This window comes from Oratosquilla oratoria, chromosome 21 (genome assembly GCF_046742065.1).
Source record: "Oratosquilla oratoria isolate Oo_2021 chromosome 21, ASM4674206v1, whole genome shotgun sequence".
NCBI lineage: Eukaryota > Metazoa > Arthropoda > Malacostraca > Stomatopoda > Squillidae > Oratosquilla > Oratosquilla oratoria.
Window position 1 is genome coordinate 42,864,775 of NC_134797.1, and position 12,022 is coordinate 42,876,796.

Genomic DNA, 12,022 nt, shown 5'->3' on the forward strand with positions numbered 1-12,022 from the left:
TGTTGCAAGACACAGCACATCCACAGCAACACACACTTTGGAGTAATTAAAATATAAGTTCATCATACATACATATACCAAGGCTTTTCCCCCCTTACAAGGGGGGTAGCCAAAAAGAAAAAGGCATAAAATCATTCCCACCAATTCCATCCCTGAATATACTCCACACCCCTCCACCCTCCCTCTTATCTTAGCACCTCCTGTATAAGTTCATACACAAGACATATGTTCCTGCTCCCTCAGCCCTTAAATTACTCGTGTCTCTAACTCTCTTTCTGACCCTCTTTCCTGTCTCTCCCTTGCTTGAGTAGTCTTCTTGAGTCATTCATTTCTCTTTCTACTTCCTTACTGACTTTGTACTTTTTTAAATTTTCCCCAATAACTCTATGACATATACCAAGAAATTTTTTCCCCCTTATAAGGGAGGTAGCCAAATCAGAGGCATGTACCTAGTCCCATCCACCACCCTTTCCCCCCTTTCATCTTAGCACCTCATAGATGATGGGTCAACCCTACATTTCCCACCCACTGCCTTGGATCAGAAGCAATGTAGCAAGACGCAGTACATCCACAGCAAGCCCACCTCACTTAACAGGCAACCCCCCTTCTCTGTCCCCTCATGCAGAAAAAGAGAAGGCAGGGAGAAGTCCCTTTGGGCTGTGTCAAAATATCATTCACATACAAGCACCCCATCCCTCCCTTCCTTGTATTACAGTATCATCTATACACAATCGCTGTCCACTCATCCCTATCTTGTGCTGTCTCCCTTGCTCAAGAGACATTCCCCTCTTGCTCAATGCCCTCTTCACCCATCTGTCTATCTCATCCTTGGTTGTCCCCTCAAATTCATTCCCTCTATATTTGCTTTCCACACTACTTTTACTAATTTTACATCACCCATTCTTTTCAGGTGTCCAAACCATCCCGATAATCTTTCATTCTCACCTTGTTTCTCACTCTATCCAACCTAGTAACAACTACCATACTTATCAGACATTTCATCTCAAATACATTTAAAAGTTTCCTCTCTGCCTCTCTTAAATTCCAAGTCTGTCCCATACAATTCTGTTGGCACAATCATCCCTTCATACAATCTCTTTGCATCCATTCCCAGTTGCCTATTTCTCATAACACTTTTTAATCCTCTAAGACATTTACTTGCTTCTCTCAGTCTCCAATTTACCTCCACCTTCACTCTTCCCTTTTCTGCCACATGCAACCCCAATTATGTAAATCTACACTTCCTTCCAAATCACTTCTATCCTCTACCCTTGTACATCTCATCACCTTGCTTTTACCCACAATTACCTTCAACTTACTCCTTTGGCATACCTTCCCAAACTCCATCACTAACTCCCTTAAGCCTTCCTCTGACCCTGCCACAAGTGCAAGGTCGTCAGCAAACAACAACTGGCTGACCTCACTTTTCTCCATTTTTTTTTTAACCATCTCTGGTCCCCAGCCTTTACCTCCCGCACTACCCCATCCATGTACACATTGAACAGCCATGGTAACATTATACATCCCTGCAACAGTCCCACCTTTACCACAAACCACTCACTTTCTCCATTTCCCATTCTGTCACAGTCTCTTCTACTCCCATAAAAACTCTCGACTGCCCTTAAGAGCTTTCTCCCAATCCCATATATCTGCAAAATCTTCCACAATGCCTTCCTGTCTACCCTGTCATAAGCATTATCCAAGTCCATAAAGGCCCAAAAAACATCCTTACCCTTTGCTAACGCATTCTCACATATCTGCCTTACCACAAAAATCTGATCTACGCCAGTACAGCACAGATATATTCTTCTTCCCAAGAGGTTATATATCTATTTCTTCCCAGAGAACACATATAAGCTTAGACAACAAATACAAGAACTACAAGATCCTCCACACTCCACCCAACTTCCTCAATCATCATCTTCACAGAGAAATTTGTTCCATAACAAGCAAGAAGCACCGGCATGACTGCATTCAAACCACCACAGAATAGCCCAAGTTACAGAAACAAATTGCTCCAGATGCAGTCATCATACAGAAGACACCACTCATCCTACACTGTCTTACCCAAACAACAACACAATATCTCTTCCTTAAGTGATTTATGGGCCAATTTGATGGCTTTTGCCAATCATCTGGGAGCTGTAGGTCTTCTGCTAGAGACCCGGGGCCATGGATTGATTGATTGAATCCCAGAGAGGTCCTTGTGAAGACCTAAGGACCATTGCCAGCTAATGTGAGACTGTGGGTTTCCAGTCAGTGAAAGTGGAGGCAATATGCATTTTATTATTGTATATAGATACATTCATATGCAAATATTCCATGTATGTTTGTATGCATGTGTCTTGCATTTAAGTTTAACAACTTAATATATTTAAATTTCAACAGGGTTACAGAAAGGGCTATGTAAGTACATATCTTGCGTATCACCTTTTTTATGAGTCCTCTTTCCCTTTCCCTGCATTCCATTTGTCTTTCATATGCATGTTAAAATATGTTTTGTCCCTCTAAAACCTGGGCACCATCTCAAGAATTCTTTCCATAGTATAGTATTCTCTCTGTTTGCTTTCCTCCACCAAAATTTAGTTCACCTTTTCTCCCACTAAATGACAACAACTGTGAAGTGACTAGTCCTATCTGCCCCATCTCTTTGGGTTTTGGGAACTGGATGGACTCACCAGTAATGAGTAGGTTGGCAACCCTGTCTGTGGGAACATAGGACATGACCATAGCCATTAGGTTGTTCCATAAGTCACTAGAAGAATTTTTGTTGTGTTGTGTGAGAAGGGTAATTGTAGGGCAGTGCTCTATGTCCTCTCTGTGATGACTACAGCTTGAATATGTCTAGTTTCTTTCCAGGCCAAGTCTGTGTTGGCAGTTAGGGGTGGGTGATACTTGAACATAGGGATGTTGATATTGTTCTTGTTTTAGTATTGAGTTAGTTCATCTTGAGAATAGTGCTTGGTGTTGTAGGGTGCTTGAGACAGGTTATGGAAGATATATGATTTATTGTTGTAGGTGTTAGATTCTTGTTAAAACCTTTAGGCAAAGTTGTGTGAGATGATGTGATGTGAGGTGGGCCTATGAGATGTGATTTGTGAGCCAGTGCAGTGGGTTTTGCCAGTTACCTAGGAGCTGTGGGTCTCTTGCAAGAGAGACTTGGGGGGAAAATATTGATTCATCATATATATAGACTATCTAAGGCCTTGCCACTATGATTGTTCTGTGGTGTGGTACTTTTTTTTTTAAAGCCATCCAGTATCTGCTATGTGAGGTATATGAGTAGTGCTATTGGAGTAGACTTCTTTGAGTCCATATTGGCTTGGTGAGGATACAATTTTTAGTTCATTCCATGATCAATCTCTCAATTAGCTTTGATTTGTTTGAAAAGAGAGTAAAACTGTGATGGAGATTGTGGTGTTTCAAGATAAGGATCAAATGTGCTCTTTTCGAGATTGTTGGGATTCTGTTGTAAATCTAGGAGTAGTTTAAAACTGTTGTGAGCACTAATACTGCCTCTGGTCCAAGATATTTTGTCTGGAACCTGTACACGTGAATTTTTGAGTTTGTGTCAATATAATGTTCTATATAAGCACAGCTGTTTTGCTGTTCTCAGGTGTTGTGCATTTGTTACTCCTTTTTGAAGAGTGGCTGTTTATGATGTTGCACTGTTGCTTTGATGGTGGTATTTTCCTGTGGTTTGTTCTCATCACCGGTTTTTCTCTGTAATCCACATATGTTTGTTGTATGTTTTGATATAGATTTTATTTTATTTTATTTATTTATTTATTTTTTTTCTAAATTTTACAAGATTCAGTACTGCTTAGTGCATGTGTTACTTCACAGTGATCAACTTAGAACGATGGCATTACGTGATCAAACCAGTGGGTAGTTGCTAAGACCTTACCCAAATTTAATGGCACATGAGTAATTTTTATCTCATTAGTGCTTTTTTTTTTTTTTTTCTCTCTCTCTCTCTTTCTCCAAAACCCCTCTAACAAAAGAGCATGTAGTAAATTGTACTTTGTTTCAGTTGCATGATGATTATATAATTTTGTCTTGTGTAAGTGACTTCTGTACAAAAATATGTTTATTTTGATTATTTCCTATATTTACCTAATTTGCTTGAAAATGGTTTTTATAATATAATTATTGTTTTCACTCTCTTGTCTTCTCATGTTGAGTTTGTGTAGATAATATGAGTATTCAGTAGATATAACTATATGTACATATCCACATAGACATACATACGAGAACCTTGTCTGTCTACATACCAAAAAGGTTTCTTTTCACCTGTAAGAGAGGTAGCCAGCCAAGGCATGTAACCACCCTTCACACATCCCCATACCTTTCCATCACCCATTTATTTTCCCTTTTAAGAATCTCTTAGCTCCTTATGGATAATGGGCCATCCATGCCCTCTGCCCACTGTTTGGGTCAGTAGCAATGCAGCAAGAGACAACACCTCCATGGCAGGGCTCAACAGGTGATGCTGGTTTGCCCCCATCACTTCATTTATGTGGCAACCCTCCTCCCTTATCCACTCTGGAAATTACAGAGCAGAGAAGAAATCCCCTCAGGCCACATAAATTTCTCATGAATTCATGGCCACTCTCCACTCACAATTATCTCTTGTCCTCTTCCTTCCTTAATCCACAGATCCCCTTGTACCTAGGACCCCCTTCACCCCATCCATCCATTCATCCATCTCATTCTTGGTCATTCACTCAAGTTGACTTAATCCACTTCAAACTTCCACCTTCTTTTTATTAGTCTTTCTTCATTCTATTCATATATATATTTTTTATTTTTATTTATTTTTTTCCTCCCCCATCACCCACTTAGAATATTCAGAGGAGACAAGAAGAAGAAATTCCATTAAAGTGAGAATATTCAGAGGAGACAAGAAGAAGAAATTCCATTAAAGTGAGAATATTCAGAGGAGACAAGAAGAAGAAATTCCATTAAAGTTTATCAATCTCTTTTCAGCCCTGCTCACTGCCCCACCTTATACCTTACTAATCCATCCGGGTATCCCCACTATACTTATTAAAACACTTCATCTCACATGTTTAGGCTCCACTTTTCTGCCTCTTTTGTATTCGAATCTTTATTCCATACAGTGTGGTCTGCACAATCACTCATGTAGTCTCTGCTTTGTGTTCACCTTCAGATACCAATTTCTCATTACACTTCTCATTGCAAGGCATTTCCTTGCTTCCCTTACTCTAATTTACCCCCACAGTCCCCCATTTCCTGCTATATGTATACCAAGGCTTTTTCCCCCTTACAAGGGAGAGCCAAAAAGAAAAGGCATAAAATCATTCCCATACATTTACATGTACCAAGGTCTTTTTCCCCCTTACAAGGGAGGTAGTGAAAGTCAAAAGGCATAATTCCACTCCCACCCATTTCAGCTTCCATTCACCAGCCGTGTGGCTCCTCCTAAATGATGGGTCATCCCTGCATCTTGCCCATTGCCCTGAGTCAGAAGCAATGCAGCAAGACACATCATATCCACAGGAAGGCCACTTCATTTAATTGGTAACCCCCCTCTCTGTCCCCTCATGCAGAAAAAGAGAAGATGAATAGTAATCCCTTAGGGCTGCATCAAAATATCATTTATACATAACCACTCCCTATCCTCCACCCACTCCCTTCCATGTATTACAGTACCACCCATACATAGCCATTCTCCATCTACCCCATCTTCTGTCTTCTCCCTTCTTTCCTCAACAGACATTCCCCTCTTTCTCAATACCCCTTTTACTCCATCCATCCCTCTCATCCTCAGTTGTCCTCTCCTGTTCACTCCATCCACCTCTGCCTTCCACACCTATTTTACTATTTTTTTTTTTTTTTTAATTTATATATATATATATATATATATATATATATATATTTTTTTTTTCTTACATGTAATCTTACATATAAAGGGTCTTTTCCCCTGTAGAGGGGACCCTTCCTCCCTGTTTTCTTGGGTCCTCCTAAATGATGGGTCATCCCTGCATCTTGCCCACCGCCCTGGGTCAGAAGCAATGCAGCAAGCCACAGCACATCCATAGCAAGGGCACTCCGTTCTGTCCCCTCATGCAGAAGAAGAGAAGACAGGGAGAAATCCTTTTGGGCTGCATCAAAATATAATTCACACATACTTTTTAACCCCCCCATCCCCCACCCACTCCCTTCCATGCATCACATTATCATACATGCAAAACCATTCTCCACTCACCCCTATCTTCTGTCTTCTCTCTTCCTTCCCCAACAGACATCTCCTTCTATCTCAGTGACCCATTTACCCCATCCCTCCCTCCACCTCAGCCTTCTACACCTCTTTTACTAATTTTTCTTCACTCATTCTTTCCATGTGTCCAAACCATCCCAATACTCTTTCATCAACCCAATCTCCTAACTCCTTTTCCACTCTTGCTTTCCTCCTCACCTCGTTTCTCACTCTATCCAGTCTAGTAACCCCTACCATACTTTTCAGACATTTCATCTCAAAGACATTTAAACTCTCTTCCTCTCTTATGTTCCATGTTTCTACCCCATACAATGCTATTGGCACAATCACCCCTTCATACAATCTCTTCTTAGCATTCATTCCCAAATGTCTATTTCTCGTTCCACTTTTTAGTCCCCCAAGGCATTTACTTGCTTCTCTCAATCTACATTCCACATCCACTTCCTCCAGTCTTTCTCCTTTATTCACTTCCAATTTGCAGCCATCCTCTCCCCTTGTACATCTCATCATCAAACTTTTCACCATATTTATCTTCAACTTCCTTCTTTCGCATACCTTCCCAAACTTTGTCTCTAACTTTCTTAATCCCCCCTCTGATTCTGCTACAAGCAGTGTCGTCAGCAAAAAACAACTGGCTTATCTCCCATTTTTCTCCATTTTCTTTCATGTAATCTTAAATATTTAAATTTCTCAATTTCCTCCATCCTCTCTCCTTTATACCTCACTTCCAGCTCACTACCCCCATCTCCCATTGTACATCTCATCACTTAAATTTCTTCAGTTTCAACTGTCTCCTCTTACATATCCTCCCAAATGCTATCAACTGTAGAGAGAGAGAATTATCCCCAGCAATGAAAGAAATAAACGTAACACAAAAAGAAATCAGTGATCAAATTAAAATCCTGGATGTCAGAAAATCACATGGCCCAGACGGAATAGCAAACTGGATACTGAAAGAATGCATGGAAGAATTAACTGACAAAATATATGATATAATTAAATCATCAATTAAAGAAGGAAAAGTACCATTGGACTGGAAAAAAGCAAACATTGTACCAATTTATAAGGGAGGTGATAAGGAAGATCCATCTAACTACAGACCGGTCTCACTAACAAGCACAATAGCAAAAATTTGTGAAAGAGTGATCAAAAACAGATGGGTTAAGTACCTGGAAGAAAAATCTATACTGAACCCAAATCAATTTGGATTTAGACAAGGGAGATCCTGTACAACAAATCTGATTTGCTTTTACTCAAGATTAGTAGACATAATAGAAGAAAGAGATGGATGGGCAGACTGTGCTTTTCTGGACCTGCAAAAGGCATTCAATAAGGTACCTCATAGGAAACTAATAAATAAGATAGAGTCAAAAGGTGGCATCAGAGGAAAATTATTGGAATGGATGAAAGAATTCCTGATTGGAGGAAATGAGAGTTGTAATTAGAGAAAAATTCTCCAACTGGGAAGAAGTAAAAAGTGGTGTCCCGCAAGGATCAGTACTGGCCCCAATCATGTTCGCTGTATACATTAATGACATGAATGAAGGCGTGGAGTGCTATATAATTTTTTTTGCAGATGATGCAAAATTACTTAAGAAGGTAAAAACGGAAGAGGACTGCAACTCATTGCAACAAGATCTGGACACAATATGAAATTGGACTCAAAAGTGGGGAGTAAAATTCAATATTAAGAAATGCAGCATAATGGAATTTGGAAAGAGTTAAAATAGAATATCAAAAGATTACAGAGTTGGGGAAGAAAAAATAAATAAAACAAACTATAAAAAAGATCTTGGAGTGATGATTGGAAAGGACTTGAAACCAGATAAGCATATAAACAAGATGTTCGGAGAAACCTACAACTTATTGAGAGCAATCAAAGTGGCATTTACCTATATGGACGAAGAAATGATAAGGAAAATACTTACTACACTAATAAGACCAAAACTCGAGTACGCAGCATCACTTTGGACACCCAGTACCAAAAAGAATATTAAGAAACTAGAAAGATTACAAAGAGCGACAACAAAACTAGCACCGACACTCGCCGAACTAACATATGAGCAAAGACTATCCAAATTGAACCTACCAACTCTGGAACAAAGAAGAGAAAGAGGAGATTTGCTAAATATCTACAGAATAATGAAAGGAATGGAAGTTTTAGACAGGAACGACCTATTAATGTGGGACAACGGGAAAACAAGAGGACACGGAAAAAAATTGAAAAAGGATAGTTATAGAAAAAACTTGAAAAGGAACAGTTTCCCACACAGAGCGATAAATATATGGAACAAATTAGACAACAAAACAGTATGTGCTAACACTATACAAGATTTTAAGATAAAACTTGATGCGGAGAGATACAAAGACGGTTCACCACGAGCATAGCTCCCCTCCCGTATAATACAACTAGGTAAATACAACTAGGTAAATACATGCATCATACATATGCACACCCCTTATAAGGGGGAAAAGGCCTTTTTTGTATATAAATGTATATATAGTTTTAACATGCACAAGTTTAGAAGTATAGATCACTGCAAGGAGGAATATCCATACTTCTGAATAAACACAGGTTACTGTGGGGAGAGGTATACATGTTAAACATCCACAGGTCATCACGAAGATTCAAATCACACGTGAATTGCCACACCATATGCCGCAAAATGCTTGCCTTACTATCTTGTGTTCATGTGATCCTTCAGTCTCACTGTAACCGTGCTTGTGATAACATTGTGATTGGTGTATTTTCATCAGTAATTTTATATCTATTTCTTTTATAAATTTCTATTGATGTTTTTTTTGTTAGTAATGATGCACAGGACAATATAAAGTACATTGGAAATGTGGGATTCAGTTATTAATGAGACATTTATTTTTGTGATTGGCATTGGTGATGATGTAGTGTTGACTAGGCACAAATGGAATGCTAGGCCATTCAGTTTTATAGTACAGTGTGCTGTACAACACTGCATTATTCATTGTGTTTGTTTCACATTTTGTATTTTATTATGGAATAGTGTACATGTACATGAGTTTCTTTACTTTAGGAAATTGGGGAGCCAGGAGGGTGGTTTTAGGGAAAAGCAAAAAATTTTTTTTAACATACATGGGTGTCTGTTACCTAACCCCATGTGTGGTAAGGAATTACTACATTTACATTTGATTTGGACATGATTAGAGAAAAGAAAATATATTTGATAACTTGAATTATTTTGTAAAGTATCACTGATTTAAAATTTTCTATCTTGCCCAGGGTGCCTATATGACCATCCACATCACCCCTGAACCTGAGTTCTCTTATGTTTCATTTGAGACCAACATACCTCAGAAGTCATACAAGGACCTAGTTCAGCGTGTTATAAATATTTTTGGACCCAAGCAGTTTGTACTGACCTTCTTTGCAAGTGTGGTGAGTAAAATTAGGTTAACATTTTTCTACCTTGTGTTATGTCACCCTGGCTGTTCAATCTATATATGGATGGGGTGGTGTGAGAGGTGAATGCAAGGGTAGTGGGTAGGGGGTTGGAGATGGTTAAAGAAAATGGAGAAAAGTGGGAAATAAGCCAGTTGTTGTTTGCTGACGACACTGCGCTTGTAGCAGGATCAAAGGAAGTTTGAGAAGGTGTGTGAAAGAATGAACATACATACATCATCATATACCAAGGCCTTTTTCCCCCTTACCAGGGGGGTAGCCAAAAAGGACAAGGCACAAAAACATTCCCACCCATTTCATCCCCGAAAACACTCCACACCCCTCCACCCTCCCTCCCATCTTAGCACCTCCTAGATGACGGGTCATCCCTGCACCCTGTCCACTGCCCTGGGTGAAAGAATGAAGCTGAAAATAAATGTGGGCAAAAGTAAGGTGATGAGGTACAAGAGGAGTGAGTGAAAGCAGGCTGGAAGTGAGCATTAAGGGAGAGAGATTAGAGGAAGTGGATAGTTTTAGATACTTGGGTGCGAATGTGGCAGGAAAGGGAGGAGTAGGGGTGGAGGTAGAATGTAGATTGAGAGAAGCGAGTAAATGCGTGAAATAAACATCTGGGAATGGATGCTAAGAGGAGGTTATATGAAGGAGTGATTGTGCCAACAGTACTGTATGGGGCAGAAACATGGAACTTAAGAGAGGAAGAGAGAAGGAGTTTGAATGTGTTTGAGATGAAATGTCTGAGAAGTATGATAGGGGTTACTAGGCTGGATAGAGTGAGAAATGAAGAGGTGAGGAGGAGAACAGGGGTGGAAAGGGAGTTGGGAGATAGGGTTGATGAAAGAGTATTGGGATGGTTTGGACACATGGAAAGAATGAATGAAGAAAGATTAGTAAAAGAGGTGTGGAAGGAGTGAATATGAGAGGGCGTCCTAGGATGAGATGGATGGATGGGGTAAAAGGGGCATTACAAAAGAGAGGCATGTCTGTTGAGGAAGGACAGAAGATATGAGGGAATGGAGAAGGGTTGTGTATAGATGATGCTGTGATGCATGAGGGGGAGTAGGTGGGGGATGGGAGGTGAGGAAGTATGTATGAGAAATTTGACGCAGCCTGAGGGGATTTCTCCCCATCTTCTCCTTTTCTGCATGAGGGGATGGAGAGGGGGGTCGCCGAATTAATGAAGCGGCCTTGCTGTGGACCCAGGGCAGTGGACAGGATGCAGGAATGACCCATCATCCAGGAGGTGCCAAGATGAGAGGGAGGGAGGAGGGTGGAGGGGAGTGGAATATGTAGGGGATGGAATGGGTGGAAGTGGTTTCTATGCCTTTTTCTTTTTGGCTACCCCCTGTATAAGGGGGAAAAAGCCTTTGGTATATGTATGTATGTGTTTTGCATATTTCCTTATCTCACATTGTTTCATGTTCTTCAGTCACAGAAGAATTAGTCTATCTATATACTAAGGGTTATTTCCCCCATACAAGGTAGATAGCCAATTCAAAAGGCAAGTACCTATGCCAACCCATTCCACTCCCATCCATTACCCCTTCCACCCTCTCATCTTAGCTCCTCGTGGATGACCAGTCATCTCTGTATCCTGCCCACTGCCCTGGGTCAGAAACAATGCGGCAAGACATAGTACATCCACAGCAAAGCTGCTTCACTAATTGGCGACCCCACTTCTCTGCTCCTTTGTGCAGAAAAAAAGAGAAAACAGGGAGAAATGCCTTTGGGATGCATAAAAATATCATTCATACATAACCATTTTCTACTCCCCATCCCCCACCCTTTCCCTTCCTTGCATCACAGGATCATCTATACATAGCCATTCTCCTGCCCTTGCTCAATGCCCCTTTCATCCCATTCATCCATTTCATCTTACTTCACTCCATCTTTGCAGGTGTCCAAACCATCCCAATACTCTTTCATAGCCTTACCTGTCATCTTTTCCACCCCAGCTCTCCTCCTCACCTCCTTCTCACTCTATCCAACCTTGTAACCCCTATCATACTTCTCAGACATTCCATCTCAAACACATTTAAACTTTATCCTCTCTACATACATACATATACCAAAGGCCTTTTCTCCCTTACAAGGGAAGTAGTTGTTCCCTACATTCTTTAATTATCCAGTTTGAGATTCCGTCAGGTCCTGATGCTTTTGTCACATCCAATGATCCTCTCTTCTACATATATATCTTCTAAACCTGGCTTTTGCTCCTCTCATTTTACTCCAAAAAAGTGCTCTTTTGTGAAAACTGATTGGAAACTTGAATTCATTATTTCTGCCTGAGCTGAGACCTCTTCAAAAACCTCACCACCCACTATTAAGTTTGTGAATACTTCTGT

The 12,022-nt window shown here is 40.3% G+C and overlaps 1 protein-coding gene across 2 annotated transcripts in view; it reads left to right on the plus strand.

Moving 5' to 3' along the window:
- The window catches only part of SamDC (S-adenosylmethionine decarboxylase), a 93,280-nt gene that overhangs the window by 78,087 nt on the left and 3,171 nt on the right, over positions 1-12,022 (plus strand). The window contains exons 8-9 of one of the 2 annotated variants that reach the window (XM_076204776.1): positions 2,389-2,406; positions 9,501-9,656. In XM_076204776.1, coding sequence (XP_076060891.1) covers positions 2,389-2,406; positions 9,501-9,656 — 174 coding nt within the window. The remainder of the gene's footprint in view (positions 1-2,388; positions 2,407-9,500; positions 9,657-12,022) is intronic. The other variant, XM_076204778.1, reaches the window with a different exon arrangement.